Here is a 20020-nt window from a genome sequence, read left to right as displayed (position 1 = left end):
TTGTGTGCTCTCACATTTGGAGCATAAATGTTTATAATTGTTAGGTCTTCATGGTGGATAGACCCCTTATTTTATATATATATATATATATATATATATATATATATATATATATATAATGCCCTTCTCCATCTCATCATACAGTATTTTAAAGTCTAGAATGTCTGATATAGGTAGGGCTACTCTGCTTTCTTTTGTTGACCAATAGCATAATAGATGGTTCTCCATCCCTTACTTTCAATCTGAAGGTGTCTTTAGGTCTAAAGTGGGTTTTTGTAAACAGCATATAGATGGATCTTGTTTTCTTATGCATTCTGTTACCCTATGTCTTTAGACTGGAGCACTGAGTCCATTGACGTTTGGAGTACTGAAAGATATGAATGTATTGCCATTATGTTGCCTATAGAGTTGGAGTTTCTGGTGGTGTTCTCTGGTCCTTTCTAGTCTTTGTTGCTTCTGGTGTATTTTTTTCCCTGTCTTTTCTCCCCTAACAGAGTCCCCCTTAAAATTTCTTGCAGGGCTGGTTCAGTGGTCATTAACGACTTTAATTTTTGTCTGGGAAACTTTTTCTCTCTCCTTCTATTTTGAATGATAGCCTTGCTGGATAAAGAATTCTTCGCTGCATATTTTTCAGATTCAGCTCATTGAGTATATCCTGCCACCCCTTTTTGGCCTGCCAAGTTTCTGTAGATAGGTCTGCTGCAAACCTGATCTGTCTTCCTTTGTAGGTTAAGGACTTATTTCCCTTGCTGCTCTCATGATTTTCTCCTTGCCTGAGTATTTTGTGAATTTGACTATGATATGCCTTGTTGATTGTCGGTTTTTGTTGAATCTAATGGCAGTCCTCTGTGCTTCCTGGATTTTGATGTCTGTGTCTTTCCACAGGTTAAGAAAGTTTTCTGCTAAGATTTGCTCACATAACCCTTCTACCCCCTTTTCTCCCTCTTTACCTTCTGGGACCCCTATGATTCTGATGTTGTTCCTTTTTGATGAGTCACTGATTTCTCTAATTCTTAAATCATGCTTTTTTCCTTAGTCTCCCTCTTTTTTTCTGTTTCATTGTTCTCCATAAATTTGTCCTCTGTATCGCTGATTCACTGCTCTGTCTTATCCATCCTTGCTGCTGTGGCATCCATTTGAGATGACAGCTCAGTAACAGAATTTTTTCATCCTGATTAGCTTTTATCTCTGCAGAAAGGAATTCTAATCTGTTTTCAACCCCAGCTAGTGTTTTTATTATCGTGATTCTAAATTCTGGTTCAGACATCTTGCTCGTATCTGTGTTAAGTCTCTGGCTGTCATTGTTTTCCTCTTCTTTCTTTTGGGCGAATTAATATAAAAACAGTCACATAAAGGATGCTAGGGGTTTTCTGGTCTGGTTGTTGAGCTTGATAGATGAGAGAAAAAAGGGAATGGTAACAAAAGGAAAAAAAAGGAAATGTTTGAAAATTTGAAAAAAATGAATACAATGAAATAGAATAAAATGAAACATGGAAGTAAAAAATTAGAATTTGAAAAATTTACATAAAGGTAAAATATATAGTAGAAAAAATTAAAAACATTTTTAATGAAATGGAAAATGAAAATATTTTACTTCTCTTTCTGTATTCAAGAATAAGAAAAGGGAAATTGAATAGATGGACCAGCAAACAAATTGACGTACAATTGAAATACATCGGTTTCCCCTAGAAGTTGAACTATGAAGCACTTTATAGTCCATAAACTAATCAGGCAGAGAGACTTGTGTTCCTGAAGAGTGAGGTTGACCCAGTTAGGTGAGACTTAGTGTAATGGCTCTGTTTTCCACTAGATGGCACTGACTAGCTTACTTGGTGGATTGTTGTGGTGCCTATAGGTGTGTATATGCATGCGCGGGAGGGGTGAGAATGGCATCACCCAGCTACCTAGTGTTTAGGATCAGAATTCTGTGCTCTCCTCAACCAGCAATTGTGCATCCCTCCTTGGTATCTAGCTTCCATCCACTCCATGCTTTTACACTGTCCGTGACCAAGCCGTCAGGTTGCCATGCAGCACCTCCCTCCTGAGTTTTATCTCAGATGCAGCTGTGTTTCCCAACCCCTCAATTTTGAGGGACTGCACATTTGACCTGCTCAGACCTTCTGGGGGAGAGTCTCACTGAGCAATGGCCAGCTGCTCTGCCCACATCCAGGAACGTTTGTGGGACCATGCTGGTGCCAATGCCTAGAGACTGTGGCTGGGTGCCAGCCCACCCCAGAAAAAGTTTGCATGATCGTGTAGCAGCATCATTTCACAAATTATGGAAAAATCACAACACACGTCTGGAGCCAGGCTTTACACTTAATGTCCTTATTTGATCACCAACGAATGTGTTTGTTATCCCAGGTCCACTTTGTCCTTTGCCTGTGGGGAGGCCGCACAGCCTCTACCAAATATCCTCCCAGCAGGGGAACCACCTCTCCCTGTGTGGCCCAAGGACCTTGCTCTCCACTCCTGGGGATTCACCCTTCCCACCAGAGCACCACCAGGTATGGAGCTGTGGAGTTTGACTCTGCACGCCCCCTGCCTATAGAGTCTTAATGGAATTTAAACACTCTCCTTTCTCACTTTTTTTTTTTTTTCAGTCCCTTGTATACTCTTTCTTTTCTCTCCAGCTGCTTTTGGGCAGGAGGGATATTTTCCATACTCTCCCGCCATCCCCATCCTCTCTCTGCAAGCAAAAACAGCTCCCTGCCCTCAGTGGCTTACTCCCCTCTCCACGCCATGTACTTGCTGAGTTCTCTGGTTCAGGTTGTGAAGATTTGAGGATTAATACAACAATCAGTTTTCTAGGTGTGCAGGATGGTTTAGTGTTATCTGGCTGTATTTCAGGGATGAGAGAAGCAACAAAGCTTCCATGCTGTTCCCCCAAATTGGTCCCTCCCAGTTCAAGGGTGGAGTACATTCTTTATGTTGCTTGTTCAGTTGTCCATCTGCCTAGACCCTATTTAGGCTCCAAGATCCATGTGGTTATATTAAACCTTCTATGCTGAATCCAATTCATCCAACATGAACTGCAAGACATGAAGCCTGGGCTGGGAAAATATGAGCAGTGAGGGTAGTGGGAGAGTGAGGAGAGATTCACTCTTAACGTTCCCCTTGCAAAAGAAGCCAGTGAGTAGTACCCACACAAATTTAAAACAATCATAAGCACACCGTATATTTTTTGCCCAAGAAAGTTTTGGAAGACAAAGGAGGTTAAGAGTAGCTGGAAAAGTTATAGCTGACTATGGTGAACCTGAAAGGGTCCGAAACCATGTAGTCTACCTTTTCATAGATAAGTGATATATGTTCCTGTATTTTATTCCTTTTTTCCAGAAGCTTGGTAAAATCCACCAATGGGACTCTATGTGGCATGGAGGGGCAATTTGCAATCTTATCTTTCCATTTTAATGGGGACTCAGCAATAAGGTGGAGGTAGAGGGGAGACATGCCATTCATATGTTTTGATATTCACTAGTCTTCCTTCCCTAAAACCCAAACTTTCAGCTGAATGCCTTAGGACACATATCTGTTATAAATTCATTTTTTATCTAATTTGTCTGAGATCTAAGCTTCCTGTGGCGTTCTGAGATCAAAGGATCTGATTCCTTCTGATGTCAGCACTGACATATAATGTGTGCTGACTTAGTTCTGTCTATAACCTCACAGTGGGAGGTGGCCAGCCTCCCTGGGCACCTTTACACAGTGCACTTTCATTTTGGCTAGGGAGCCTGTCAGGTATATTGCTGATTGGAGCTTCCATGTAAATAATTCATGGGAGATTTTTAAATGTTTTGGGCCTGTAAAGGAAAGATACACTTGTGTTAGTCTTTTATGAATAGATGCTGACTTGAAGAACAAGGGGGAACAGATTTCCAATGACGATCTTTCAAAAACATGATACCAATATCTTTAATGGGTTGAAAATAGGTGACGTGTTGTGTTTGATTCCTCTTCTATGAAGTGGTATTGGTTTTACCAAAGAATAAAAATTCAAAGCCCTGTTTTTCCTTTAATAAATTGTCAGGTAGGAGCAAACATAATATTCTTGTTCTTTGGTTAGTTGCTCATCTCAATAAACTACGTCTTTTCCTCCTAGTGGGAGCAGTAATTATGGAGATGACACCAAGCTCAGTACTTGGCATAGGACTAAACATAATAGGGAGATAAGTTGATGGCACAAAAAGTTCCCTCCTGGTAGGAACTCAACATCCCAATAGGAAGACGAGGCTGTCATACAAAGAAAGGTGACCAATGATAGAAAGAGTTGCCCAAGTCAAATGAGAAACTCCAGTCAGCAAGTATTGAGGCATACATCAATATAGTATGAGTTAAACTGACTGAGCCACCCAGGTTCCCTAAAATTGTTTTTTAAATCGAGCCATAATACCTTAATATTTATAAGAAATAGATTGATACACCTCTCTACACACAATGTGTTGTGACAATAAGGAGTGCATGAGTTAGGAAGTATTTTCTGAAGGAAGTGAGGCATTTGGGGAGAAGAATAAAAGGCAGAAAATGCTGAAGGATAAGATGAAATGTTATTTCAGGCTTTGGGTGTTTTTTAAGGTAATTCTTACAGGTGGGAGCTGTGGTGATTAGGGGAATGAGTTCAGACTTTTGGGCTCAGAGGAGGATGCAGAGACTAAGCACTATGTGTACATAAAGTACTTAAAAGAATTGGACTTGAACACTCAGCTATATGGACTGTAAGATGTCAGAGTTATAAATATACTTTTTGAAAACAATGCTTGTAATGTTTAAACTAGTATGTACAGGACCAACATGGTGGAGGAGTAGGGGGATCCATACGTCCCACATCTCTCAAAGAAGTGTAGAAGCCAAAGGAATTTGAACACCAGAGCCTGGGAGGAAAAGAGACTGAATCTAATAGGAAGAAAATGGGAAAGCTGGAAAAAAGATAGGGGGGTAACTGTGAACTGCGAACTGGGGGTGATAAAAAAAATAAAGGCTGCACTGGCACAGAGGGGAGGGACCCCCCCCCTTCTGCAGAGAGGCAAAGGGAAGAGAAAGAACGGCTAGGGAGGTGCGGGACCATAGCTGGACAGGAGAAAGACCTCAGACTGAGACTGAGAGGGATCGAATCTCTAGCTGCAGGGCTTACTTCGGACTGGGGCCAGCTCCCTGTTTGCACACCTGGGGAGGAGGGGAGCCAGCCCTTAGTGTGGTAGTAGGTCAGAGGCTCAATACGCAACTGGAGAAAGTGGTTCCCTCCCTAGAGGGCTGCACGACAGCACCAAACCTGCCTGCGTCCAGGGCTCAGTCTGCAGGAGGAAAAGGCAGCCATCTCCCTGGAGTGCCGTGGGAAAAGACAAAGCCTGCCTGCCTGCGTCCACCACCCCATGGACTCACGGTGAGGGCAGAGGCTCTCAGTCAACAGTAAGAGAAGGCGGTTCTCCCTGAAGTGCTGTGGCACAAAGCCACGGGGACCACACATCCCCACACTGAGAGGTGCTTCCCCAGGGCCAGAGTGCTTGGAGTGGGACTTTGAATCCTAGCCAAGTGCAGGGTCAGGGGAGTTGGTGGAGTGAGAAGGACTGCCCTGTCTGCACCCACAGCACAGTGAGGATGACTCAAACAGAGTCCACCGGGTCTGGTTCCGTGGAGAAGAGACTAGGAGATCACCATTCCCTGCCCCCCATGGCCAAGGCCAGGCCTCAGGGATCACTCCCAGGGCCCATAGTGGAGGTGGGTTCAGAAAACGCCAAACCGTGCCCCTTGAGCTGGGTAACTGCATATCCACTGGAGCAGCACACCCTGTGGACAGCTACTACCTACAAGTGCTGCAGCATTGGCTGGATTAACTATTCTCCTTCCTCCCTTTTCTCCTCCTTATCTCTTCCTTAGCTGAGGCTGGTTACTCTTGTTATTGGTTTGTCTAAACAGACATATTTAATTCAGTCTCTTGATAGATGCTCTACACCTCGGTATTTACACTCCTTTCTCTCTCTCTCTCTGGAATAATCAAGCCATATAATTTCTCTGGGTAACTTTATCGTTGTTTCATTTTCCCTGCCTCCTTCTTTATTTTCCTTTCTCTCTCTCTGGATTAAGCCTCTTAGTCCCTCTGCCTAGTCAATGTTTATTTTTCTATTTCCCCACTCCTGTCATTTCTCTCATTGTATGTGCTCTTCCATTAGCACCGCCTCCACCCTGTTCTTTACTTGTAGTCAGTGTTCTTGTTTTTTTTGTTTTGTTTTGTTTTTAGTCTTTAGGTTTTTGGTTTTATTTGTTTGTGTGTTTGCATGTTTTTGTCTCCTGTTTCTCTATCAGTTTTTCCTTTACAGGGCTTCTCCAAGGAACAAATCAAAGCACACCTGGAGGGCCCAAAACATCACTACAAGTAGGCTAATAAAATAACCATAGTCACAAGAACAGAGAGCAAGTAACAATCCCTGAAAAAACACCTCCTGAAGGGACAGGCCCTGGACAGTGTATGACCCTCCTTTAACATAACAGTGCTCGCAAGTGCAGAGCACACAAGCTTTAAAAATGCAAAAAGGACAGAAAACTAGCCAAAATGATAAAACGGACTAATTCTCCTCAAAAGAAACTCCAGGAAGTAGCAACAGCTAACGAATGATCAAAACCAATTTAAGCAAGTGCTTGCTTCGGCAGCACATATACTAAAACCAATTTAAGCAATAAAACTGAACAAGAACTTAGAATAATAGTCATGAAATTAATTGCTGGTCTTGAAAAAAGAGGACAGCAGAGAATCTATTGCTACAGAGATCAAGGGACTAAAAAATAGTCATGATGAATTAACAAAGGCTATAAATGAGGTGCGAAACAAAATGGAGGCAACCACAGTGGGGATTGAAGAGGCAGAGGGGAGAATAGGTGAATTAGAAGATAAATTTAGGAAAAAGAGGAATCTGAAAAAAATATAAAAAAAATCCAGGAGTGTGAGGAGAGAATTAGAGAACTAAGTGATGCCATCAAATGGAACAATATCCATATCATAGGAATTCCAGAAGAAAAGGAGAGAGAAAGGGGCTGAAGGTGTACTTGAATAAATCATAGCTGAGAACTTCCCCAATCTGGTCAAGGAAACAGGCATTGAAATACAAGAGGCACAGAGAACTCCCTTCAGATGAAACTTGAATCGATCTTCTGCAAAACATATCATAGTGGAACTGGCAAAATACAAGGATAAAGAGAGAATTCTGAAAGCAGCTAGGGATAAAAGGACCCTAACATACAAAGGTAGACACATAAGGGTAGTAGAAGACCTATCTACTGAAACTTGGCAGGCCAGAAAGGAATGGCAGGAAATCTTGAACATGATGAACAGAAAAAAATTTGCAGCCAAGAATCCTTTATCCAGCAAGTCTGTCATTCAGAATAGAGGGAGAGATAATGGTTTTCCCAAACAAACAAAAACGGAAGGACTTCATCACCACTAAACTAGCCCTACAAGAGATCCTCAGGGTGACTCTGTGAGGGAAATGTTGCAAGGACCACAAAGTACCAGAGACACCACTACAAGCATGAAACCTACAGACATCACAATGATTCTAGCCCTGTATCTTTCTATAATAACACTGAAGGTAAACGGACTAAATGCTCCAACCAAAAGACACAGGGTATCAGAATGGATAAAAAAAAATAAGACCCAACTATTTGCTGTCTACAAGACACTCATTTTAGACCTGAGGACAGCTTCAGATTGAAGGGGGGGGGGGGTGTGCGCCTGGGTGGCTAGGTTGGTTAATGATCTGACTTTAGCTCAGGTCATGATCTCATGGTCCGTGGGTTCGAGCCCCACATCGGGCTCTGTGCTGACTGCTCAGAGCCTGGAGCCTGTTTCAGATTCTGTGTCTCCCTCTGTCTGTGACCCTCCCCCATTCATGCTCTGTCTCCCTCTGTCTCAAAAATAAATAAACATTAAAAAAAAAATTAAAAAAAAAGAAAGGGAGGGGTGGAGAACTATCTATCATGCTACTGGAAGTCAGAAGAAAGCTAGAGTAGCCATACTAATATCAGACAAACTAGACTTTAAAGGCTATAGGAAGAGATGAAGAAGGGCATTATATATTAACTACAGGGCCTATCCATCATGAGGAACTAACAATTATAAACGTCTATTCACTGAATTCGAAAGCACCCAAATGTATAAAGCAATCACAAATATAAGGAACCTTATTGATAACAATGTGGTAATTGCAGGGGACTTAATAGTCTATTTACAACAATGGATAGAACCTCTAGACAGAGAATAAAGAAACAAGGGCTCTGAAGTATATATTGGAATAGATGGACTTCATAGACATATTTAGAACTGTGCATCCCAAAGCAACAGAATATACTTTCTTCTTGAGTGCACATGGAACATTCTCCAAGACAGATTACATACTGGGTCACAAAACAGCCCTTCATAAGCCTTCATATGTGTAAAAGAATTGAGGTCATACCATGCACACTTTCACAACACAATGCTATGACATGAAATCAACCACAGGAAGAAGTCTGGAAAACCTCCAAAATCATGGAGGTTAAAGAACACCCTACTAAAGAATGAATGGGTCAACCAGGCAATTTGAGAAAAAATTTAAAAATATATGGTAACAAATGAAATGAAAATACAACAATCCACTTTGGGATGTAGCAAAGGCAGTCCTGAGAGGAACATATATTGCAATGAAGGCCTATGTCAAGAAACAAGAAAAATCGCATACAAAATCTAACAGCACACCTAAGGAACTAGAAGCAGAACAGCAAAGACACCCAAAACCCAGCTGAAGAAGAGAAATGATAAAGATCAGAGCAGAAATAAACAATATAGAATCTAAAATGAAACCAAGAGTTGTTTTGAAAAAAAATAAAATTGATAAACCTCTAGCCAGGCTTCTCAAAAAGAAAAGGGAGAGGACCCAAAAAAATAAAAACATGAATGAAAATGGAATTACGACAACCAATCCCTCAGGAATACAAGCAATTATCAGGGAATACTATGAAAAATTATATGCCAACAATCTGGACAACCTGGAAGAAATGGACAAATTCCTAAGCATCCAAACACTACCAACACTCAAATGGAAAGAAATAGAAAACTTGAACAGACCCATAACCAGCGAAGAAATTGAATCAGTTATCAAAAATCTCCCAACAAATAAGAGTCCTGGACCAGATAACTTCCCTGGGGAATTCTACCAGACATTTAAAGCAGAGATAATACCTATCCTTCTCAAGCTGTTCCAAAAAATAGCAAGGGAAGGAAAACTTCCAGACTCATTCTATGAAGCCAGCATTACTTTGATTCCCAAACCAGACAGAGACCCAGCAAAAAAGAGAACTACAGCCAATATCCCTGATGAATATGGATACAAAAATTCTCAACAAGATGCTAGCAAATTGACCTCAACAGCATATGAAAAGAATTATTCACCATGATCAAGTGGGATTCATTCCTGGGCTGCAGGGCTGGTTCAACATTTGCAAATCAATCAACGTGATACATCACATTAATAAAAGAAAAGATAAGAACCATATGATCCTGTCAATCTGCAGAAAAAGCACTTGACAAAATTCAGCCTCCTTTCTTAATAAAAACCCTCGAGAAAGTCGGGATAGAAGGAACATACTTAAACATCATAAAAGCCATTTATGAAAGGCCAACAGCTAATATCATGCTCACTGGGGAAAAACTGAGAGCTTTCCCCCTGAGATCAGGAACGCGACAGGGATGTCCACTCTCACCGCTGTTGTTTCACATAGTGTTGGAAGTCCTAGCGTCAGCAATCAGACAACAAAAGGAAACCAAAGGCATCAAAGTTGGCAAAGATGAAGTCAAACTGTCACTTTTCACAGATGACATGATATTCTACATGGAAAACCTGACATACTCCACCCAAAGCCTGCTAGAACTGATACGTGACTTCAGCAAAGTCACAGGGTACAAAATTAATGTAGAGAAGTCGGTTGCATTTTTATACACCAATAATGAAGCAACAGAAAGAGAAATAAAGAAACTGATCCCATTCACAATTGCACCAAGAATCATAAAATACCTAGGAATAAACCTAACCAAAGATGTAAAAGATCTGTATGCTGAAAAGTGTAGAAAGCTTATGAGGGAAAGTGAAGAAGATACAAAGAAATGGAAAACATTCCATGCTCATGGATTGGAAGAATAAATATTGTTAAAATGTCAATACTATCCAAAGCAATCTGCACACTTAATGCAATCCCAATCAAAATTGCACCAGCTTTCTTCTCAAAGCTAGAACAAGCAATCCTAAAATGTGTATGGAACCACAAAAGACCCCAAAGAGCCAAAGCAATATTGAAGAAGAAAACCAAAGTGGGAGGCATCACATTCCCAGACTTTAGCCTCTACTACAAAGCTGTAATCATCAAGACAGTATGGTATTGGCACAAAAACAGACACATAGGCCAATGGAATAGAATAGAGACCCCAGAACTGGACCCACAAATGTATGGCCAACTAATCTTTGACAAAGCAGGAAAGAGTATCCAATGGGAAAAAAAAGACAGTCTCTTTAACAAATGGTGCTGGGAGAAGTGGACAGCAACATGCAGAAGAATGAAACTAGACCACTTTCTTACACCAGTCACACAAATAAACTCAAAATGGATGAAGGACCTGAATGTAAGGACACCATCAAAACCCTAGAGGAGAAAGCAGGAAAAAACCTCTTTTGACCTCAGCCACAGCAATGTCTTACTTGACACATCTCCAAAGGCAAGGGAATTAAAAGCAAAAATGAACTATTGGGACCTCATCAAGACAAAAAGCTTATGCACTGCAAAGGAAACAATCAGCAAAACTAAAAGGCAACCAATGAAATGGGAGGAGATAGTTGCAAATGACATATCGGACAAAGGGTAGTATCCAAAATCTATAAAGAACTCACCAAACTCCACACCCAAGAAACAAATAATCCAGTGAAGAAATGGGCAGAAGACATGAATAGACACGTCTCTAAAGAAGAGATCCAGATGGCCAACAGACACATGAAAAGATGCTCCATGTCACTCTTCATCAGGGAAATACAAATCAAAACCACACTCAGATATCACCTCACACCAGTCAGAGTGGATTAAATGAACAAATCAGAAAACTACAGATGCTGGAGAGGATGTGGAGAAACGGGAACCCTCTTGTACTTTTGGTGGGAATGCAAATTGGTACAGCTGCTCTGGAAAACAGTGTGGAGGGTCCTCAAAAAGTTAAAAATAGATCTACCCTATGACCCAGCAATAGCACTGCTAGGAATTTACCCAAGGGATACAGGAGTGCTGATGTATAGGGGCACTTGTACCCCAATGTTTATAGCAGCACTTTCAACAATAGCCAAATTATGGAAAGAGTCGAAATGTCCATCAAGTGATGATTGGATAAAGAAGTTGTGATTTATATATACAATGGAATACTACGTGGCAATGAGAAAGAATGAAATACGGCCTTTTGTAGCAACGTGGATGGAACTGAAAAGTGTTATGCTAAGTGAAATAAGTCAGGCAGAGAAAGACAGATACCGTATGTTTTCACTCATATGTGGATTCTGAGAAACTTGACAGAAGACCATGGAGGAGGGTAAGGGAAAAAAAATTTTACAAGGAGTGAAGGAGGCAAACCATAAGAGACTCTTAATAACCAAGAATAACCTGAGGGTTGATGTGGGTGGGAGGGAGGGGAAAGTGGGTGATGGGCATTGAGGAAGGCACCTGTTGGGATGAGCACTGGGTGTTGTATGGAAACCAATATGACAATAAATTTCATATTAAAAAAATAATAAATAGTATCAAATATATAAATGCTTAGAGCTAAATTTAGCAGTAGATGTGTAAAACCTCTACACTGAAAACTACATAACATGGCTGAGAGAAGATCTAAATAAATAGAGAAATATACATCTTCATGGATTTGAAACCTTGATATGGTTAAGATGTCAATATCCCCCAAACTGATCTACCCATCTCAAAAAAAAATCACAGAAGTTTAAAATAATGAATAAACTAGTATGTACATTAAATTTCCATGAAATACTCCTATGAATGAATCTGTTGTTCCTTCCTCAAGTCATCCTCATTGTCATCATCATTATCATCACTTTCATTATCATCATCACAATAACAGAACTGCAACACAAGAGTTTAGCTTTATAGGGCCCCTCTTAGGTTACAATATGCTAAAACATGCTGTAACTCATATGCTTTCATGACAGCATTATGAGATAGTAGACCAAATTATCCCATATTGCTAACAAGAAAATTGCAATTCAAAGGTTCAATTACTTTTTTCTACTAAACCCAGAACCCAGAACTATTGAACCATAGGTTCAATAGTTTGTCCTATTCCAAAACTTGAACTCTTATCACATGTCCTGAGCATGTGAGCGCATACACGTGTACACACACACGCGTGTATGCACACACTGTGAACACTAGCCAGAATGTGAACTTAAGGACTTTGTTACTGTGACATGACTTTACAGATACCTAGTCCAAAAAAGCTTCCCACTTTCCTTAACATTCCTTTAGCAGGAAAGGAAACTAATATCAGTGTTTAGTTAACAATGAAATAATTTCTATAAAAGATGAAAACAAAGTAAGAGCAAGCCCATGTTTTCAAAAAAGCTATAATTTCTTGGGGGAAATATAAAATATATTCACATCCTTATATTTATAGTATTCATTCAAGAAAAATTCATTAGCCCCTATAACTACCAGGAAGTTGGATAACCACCAGTGGTAATACAACCTGACAGGAATATTTTTATTTTCAATTGGTTTGTATCTTTATGTGCACCTACAAATGTTTTGTGTTTTCTTCTGATGCAATAGAGATACACTGTTTTGCTTTCCCTAGATTACAAGATGTCTTCTGTCTTAGAATCTGAGAATAGTTCTAAAGTCCTTGATGCATACCTAGACGTTCAATAAATACTAACCTTCCCTTCCACTACCACTGTTATAACTTGTACTCAGAATCTGTCTATTCTTCTCTTCAACATATTTGACTCTGGCCTATTCTTTATTATATCTTGCTCAGACTATTTCAGTAGCCTTTCAAATGACCTTCTTTCCCTCACAGTTCATTTTCTTCTCATAGAAAGCCTGTTCTTCCCATGATGAAAATAAGATGTCACTTCCCTACTCTAAAATCACCTCCCCATCTTCTATGAAATAAATCCATACTCCTTAGTAGAGTTTTCAAGAGCCTTTATTTATTTATTGCCTCTATCAAGTATTATTACTTTTTTTTCTTTTAACACTCCCCACACCACAGGCACATCTATATACACAACCTCAGTTCTCAGTGTCTTGACCTATTTTTTTTTTTTTTGCTTCCTGTCTTTGCATATGCCAAAGCGTATACTGGAATATCTTCCCACAATATTATCCCTCAAAACCAAGTCATCTCCATTGTGAAGTCTTCCTAATCTTTCAGGCAGTAAGTATAAAGTAATTCTTCTTTTGTCTTCCCTAGTATTTTACCTAGACACTTGCTATCACACTTATTACCAGGCTCTCACCTTAATCAGCTTAGAGATCTGTTTCCTGGAGCTCCTGGAGAGCAGGGGAGAAGTTCCCAGGAGCTTCTAGTAGGACCTAGTACAGGCTCCATCCATGCATATTCTAGTTTCTGTCTGCCCCCACTACTGGAGCATAAACTGAAGGCTATCAGGACTGTTTCTTGTTTACTGCTGTATTTCTAGGCTTATCATATAGCAGGTGCTCAGAAAACAATGAATGAATGAATGAATGAATGAATGAACAATGAACTAATAAGCCAGTGAGAAAATAGATGAGTTCTACAATGAAGAATCTCTGGAGGCTCAGAATGATTCCTCCTACAATGTAGTTGGAGCACCTGAAAGGGACAGCATGATTGAAAAAGGGTAAAGAAAGACAAAGGTAGAATTTGAGAAGAATTTAACAAGTTCGTTCTTTTGAGATATTGAATCTGAGGCAATTTTGAAACTTATGAATGAAAATGTTTCAAACCTTCAGCAACCAGATATTTGGCAAATAAATGCAAATCTAAGAGCCGACATTTAAGAAAATTGGTGAGAATGGAATGTATATACAAATTTAGGCAAACTTGGGAAAAAAGACACTCCCAAGTTAGACATCTGGGGTCTCTCTTGTTGATGGTGCATATTTGTTTATTTTAAGGTGAATCTGTATAATATATCCATCTGTGTGACATAAAGATATTCAAAAGGCTATTAATTTAGGATACATTTTATTAAGGTAAAACATAGACAAAGTAAAAAATTATGTGTATGGAATCATATTAAGTAATTATGTTAAATGGTAAAGACCAGGCTAGCTAAGTTTGAATCTTGTGTCTACACTTGGAGGCTTTGTGACTTTGGACAAGTAACTCAACCCTCCATACCTGTTTTTCCATCCATAAAATGAGGACAATAATGGGACTAGCCTCATGGAGTGGCTATGAGGATTCAGTGAGTGAATGGGCATAAAGCATTAAGAACAGTGCCTGGCAAGAATGAGTACTATCTGAGTACTAGCAATTTGAATTATGATGATTATTACTTATCTAATCTTCACTACATCATAGATTCTGGGTAGTGCTTAGCATGATTCATCTTATTTAACCTTCAAACAATTATATGAGGTAGATACTATCAATTTAACTGTTCTACAGATGAGGAAACAGGCACACAGAGGGTAAGTACAGTCTGCACATATATTCAGCAAGTAAGGGACCAAGCAGGATATCTAACCATACTTGTTTGATTCTAAGCTTGCATTCTTTGTTCCTTTGCTATGTCACTTCTAGAGGCCATCTTTCACATATTTAATACCATAAACAACTGTTTTGGTAGGTTTCATTTAAGTGTATTTAGTTCTATCTAGCTCTAGTTCATCATCAGTTACTTATTCTCTAAGTAATATGATGGGTAAGTTAGCTCATTCACTTATGGCATGATCATATTTTAAAGGCTAGAAGTGTTATTGCTTATATAATACATCCTTCAAAGAATTGGGACAAATTAGGGCAAAAGTGCCCAGATCATCTGTTACCATGGCTAGTACCAATGTTGTACTCTTCGGAGTTGAAGATTAATTCTGTTGAATGGCGGGGGGGGGGGGGGGGGGGGGGGGCGGGGGGGGGAGTGGAAGTACAAATGAAATGTCAAGGGAAGAAAACTATAATTAAGACTGCTAAAATGAAATACATTTTAGTAAACTGTTAAGTAGCACCTGAGAGTAATATGAAATTCTACAACCGAGGTCCAGAGAGGCTAAGAGACATGATGAAAGTCACAGAGCCAGCTAGCAGGGAAGAGAGACTTAAACATTTATTTTGGGACCCCAGTCTAGTGCTCCTTCTCTCCTTCCACTATTATATAACCATACGTGTACACACTCATATGGATACATGTTTATTGATATGTTTGTATTATCTCTACATACGTTTATATTCATGTTTTATAAAATCAAAGATATTCAGATTGTGAATTTGTCATAAAAACCAGTGTTAGGTAAGACTGGCTTTTAGAGCTCAAATTTCTTAATACAAATGGGAGTTGGCATGCTTGGTAAGGCCTGACTGTGGTCTGGTTTTGGGATTTAAGACATTGTGCTTAGGAGGAGAAATCCTTGATGACTTATCTAGATCATAAAAAGTATTTTCCTGGGAAGTGATATTATCAAATTTTTATTAAATAATATTAATTATAAATTGGGCATGGGATACAGTGAGTTTTTTTAAAAAAATATTTGTTTTGAGAGCAAGAAAGAAAGAGCATGTGCACATGAGTGGGGGACGGGCAGAGACAGATACTCCCAAGCAGGATCTGTGCTGACAACATGGATCCCAATGAGTGGGCTCAATCCCATGACCATGAGATCATGACACGAGCCAAAATCTAGAGTCAGACACTTAATTGACTGAGCCACCCGGGCACCCCTGCGGTGTTTTTTTGTTTGGTTTAAGGAAGAAAAATATTTATTTCTAAAGGTATTTGCAAATCAATAAGCTGATACAACCTAATCTTTAATCAACAGCATCTTTTCAGGAATGTTAATATATAAAGTGATGGTTCTCAACTGATTTGAGAACTAAATCCATGTCTCCCCCTACATCTTTTCTCTCACAGATAAGAAGATGAAGGTGATGGTGGACAAATTGAACCAGCTCCCCCACCAGTCACTGAATGGAGTGTCCAGAAGGAAGGTCGGCCACCGTGCTGTCCAGAAGGAGGTTGGCCGCCAAGAAGAGGCTGTTGCTCCTGCTCTTGGTCTTACCAGCGTCCCATCCCAGGGGCACACGTGTGCTCCAGGCTCTCTTGCTCAGCAGGTATACCTGCAGGAGACTGGGAACTGGAGGGAGGCCCAAGAACAGTTGGTCAGATACCAGCTGGCAGGCCAAGATCAGCAGTTACTGCTCTGCCCAGACTTCAGACAAGAGAGGCAGCAATTGCAGGGGCAGAGCCAACTGGGCAAGGAAAGAGGCAGTGTGGGGCTTTCTCAAGAGAAGAAAGGCTCTTGTGGTGCTACCCAGGCATTCTCTCTTCATTCAGCTCACCCAGAAACTATTCAGGAACAGCTGTGATAGGTGCACGATAATTCATGTTCTTAGGGGCTTTGTTGAGAGTTTAATTAAGGGCAAAGATATAAAAACAATCTGGGGAAGGGAATTGTCCATGGACCAAAGTTATATATATATTTTAAGTAGTTCTTTCTGTTAGTAGCTGGGTCAAATTTACAACAGAATAAAACTATTTGGGGAGACCAGAGATAACCAAGTACCCAAGCAGATTATTAGTGAACTCATTTTTCAGAGCACTGATTTTTGGAGAAGATAATGTGTACAGCTGCCCAATGAAGGAGGGAAGACCTTGTGTCATGGCAGCCTCTCTAGACTGTAATTAAGGCCAGAGTGGAAGGTCAACTCATACCAAGTTGGGGAAGAATGCTAAAGGCAATTTCACCTAATTCATACATTCACAGAGGGCTCATCAGTGTTCAAACAAAAGGACACTTTAGGCAGTCTGATTGTGTCCTTGGTTCTGGATCCAGAAGGCTTTATGCTCCAAGAGAGTAAAGCAAAGATAGCTGAGGTGAGAAGAATTTCCAGAAACAATCTGTTCTCAGCTGCTCCCAAAATATAAACCAGGATTTTCTAATCTCTGAAAGATTCAGAGGCCTTCTGATGTTTGAATTAGAACAGAGGAAGGAAACATACTCTTCTATTGCAGAATTTTCAATAATGATGTCCTGTAACTAATCCCATAGTGGGTACTGGCAGAAAGTCATCATCTCCAAGGCATCAATGGGAAAATATCTTTGTACCGTGAGGAACATTCTCAGCCTTTTGTCTATTCTTTGGATATATTATAGAGATTTCAAGCCTTAAAGCGCTCAGAAAAGAAGATGACACTGTATTAGATTCTGAGGGAGAAACAATTAGGTATCAAGATTGATGTTCATCAAGAAACTGGAATCCAAGTAATCTGTGTTTAAGAAGGGCATTGATGGGAAATCTGGTCTATAGAAAGTTACTCTGGAGGCATAAACTGTCTTTCTGCAGGGTAAGTCCTTTTTGTGTTTTGTTTGGGCACTAATAGTGTTCAAAAACATAACAAAGAAGAAATAACTTGATGGACTTAGGCAGACTATGCCTCCTCCAGTTTAATTAGTCCCAGCTATAACCTTTTTTGTAGCTTCCTGATCTCTGAGGTTACTCCTATTTGCATTCTTTGGTAGATACATTGAGTTGTCGGAGATCTGTAATATTTTGTACAAAAACAATTCAGAAGTTAAGACTTTTGAGAATTTTAAAATGATATTCTTAGCACTACTGCTTTGGGTTTGTCTACACATTCTCCCTTTCATTCCAGTGACTTCTTTTATCACCACAAATTCCAGCCCAAATTTATTTCCTGAGCTCTATAACATATAGTTAGATGCCTACTGAGAACTCCCACTAGGTTATCCCACAGACACTGAGAAGTTAAGATGGCCTTAAAACATACTCCTTCTTTTCATGCCTGCCCTAATGCAATACACAGCATCATTGCACTCAGACTAGATATCTGGAAGTCAACCAGGACTCCTTGTTCTATCTCATCCTTCTCAGTCAGCTACCACTGGTTATTTCTACTCCTTTACCCATCTCCCAACCTTTACTAGCTTCTTACCAATCATCCATGTGCCAAAAGATTAATCTTTCTGGAAAGCAAGTGTGATCCTATCCCTCCGTTTAGGAATAACCATAATTAATCTATCAAAGCTCCCTTAACCATGCTTGGAATCCCTCAGGCCAAAATGGACTCTTTGGGCCAGAACAGTAGCCAGAAATATCCAGAGTAACTAGCAGGGCTCTAGCATATGGCATGGAATCTTAGAGTCTAGTTAGAAACCTTTAACCCATACATAATTAAGCCAGTCCTCTTTTTCTCCTCAGAAAACGGGACAATTAGCTCTTGGTTCATTTATGTCTGGAGATGAGCTAGTTACATAAAGCACCACTATTGGCCAAACCTAAACTTATTCAGACCATTAACATGGCTAGTTCAAAAAATATTTCCCGGCAGCAACAACCTTACTCTTTACTGAAATAAATAATTGAAAAGTGTCATGTTCCTCTGTTATTTCAAAGAATCTCTTCTTGCTTCCCATTTCTGATTTTTTATATATGGTGGCTTCTTTTCCCCCAAGATAGTGAACAAATTAAAATTCTAAAGAGTTCAAAAATATTTGCAAAATTTCTGGATATTAAAACTGAGAGGGAAGGATAATGAGAGATAAGGTAGTTTCCACAATCTGTGAAGTTTTAGGGATTGTGTTCAGAGAAGGTACCAGAGACAGAATTTCATGTCTCTCAGAGTGACAGGCTGAGCCAGTCTGACCACAATTGTATCTTGCAGCAGATTTGTCCATATTGTTGCCCAGTGAGGCTACTGAGAACCAAAAGGACCAGACCTTTCAAAGATTAGTTAATAGCTCCCTTCCATCTCACAGTCTAAGTCTAAATGTATGAAATTACTATACATTGAAATGTATGCAAACTGTATGCAAAAATGAATATGGGGAAATTGAATGTAAATCACATGCAAATATTATTCATCCAAGCTTCTATAAAACCGTACATGTCAATAACAGTAAAGGATTTTAATTAATTCTGTCATTTAAAATTCATGCATTTATTCCATATTTTGTTTCCAGGATTTATAATGTATTCAGTGTCAATTTTGAAGGAGCTATAAGCAGAAGGAATTACTCTACTGAGTGTAGAACACAGTTGATTTCAACCTATGTGATAGCACTCTGATTAACTGCAGATATATTTGAGAGATGAATCACATTTCCTGAATGTAATCTTTTAAAAGGGATAAATCACTTTTATAAAATTAAATGAAGTCTAATTGGTAGAATATGGAGATTTGCATGTTTACAAATATTCTTCTAACATTTGTTATATTTATACATGAAAAAAGACCAGGGTTCTCTTTGCTTAGAACTCAAGAAGAGACCATCAATCTGGTCTCTTTTGAGACAGGAGATTCATTTAATGCATTTGGAAGACTTTCTAGAATTTACTGGGTTTTGAAGAATCATTTTTCTCTTTTATTTCAGTATCAAAATGATCATTCATTTATTATCACCATATATTTTATTTCAATATTAGTAGTTGTAACAAGGGGAAAGAGACTCAATCTCCTTTTGCAAAATGTGGGAAATGGCCACTTGTCTCTACATCGTATAGATGAAGGAACAGTCATTACTAAACTCTTGCAATGGTCCAGGCAAAGTTGGAAATTTGTTTGGACTGTATCTGATTTTAAGATTTCCTCAACTTTAATGGCGCATCTGTCCAGTAGAATGATGTAGAAAATTATTCAAGCTATACTATTAGGGTAAAAAAAACAAACATAGTTTGTTAATGTATAGAAAAATTATGGAAAGGAAACCAATAAAGTTTTGAAAAAAAAATAGTTACCTTTAGGGAATGGAGCAGTAATATGGGTAGATTTTCACCTCAAATTTT

General features: G+C 39.4%; 1 protein-coding gene across 1 annotated transcript in view; it reads left to right on the top strand.

Annotated features, from left to right (window-relative positions):
* PKHD1 (PKHD1 ciliary IPT domain containing fibrocystin/polyductin) overlaps nt 1–19151 on the top strand; it is a 486267-nt gene extending 467116 nt beyond the window's left edge. Inside the window, 1 exon segment of the mRNA XM_030315703.1 lies at nt 16128–19151. Coding sequence (XP_030171563.1) covers nt 16128–16582 — 455 coding nt within the window. The 3' untranslated portion in view covers nt 16583–19151.
* The last annotated feature ends 869 nt before the right edge of the window (nt 19152–20020 follow it).

The sequence above is a fragment of the Lynx canadensis genome, chromosome B2, assembly GCF_007474595.2.
Source record: "Lynx canadensis isolate LIC74 chromosome B2, mLynCan4.pri.v2, whole genome shotgun sequence".
Taxonomy (NCBI): domain Eukaryota; kingdom Metazoa; phylum Chordata; class Mammalia; order Carnivora; family Felidae; genus Lynx; species Lynx canadensis.
This window is presented reverse-complemented; position numbering and strand designations above follow the sequence as displayed.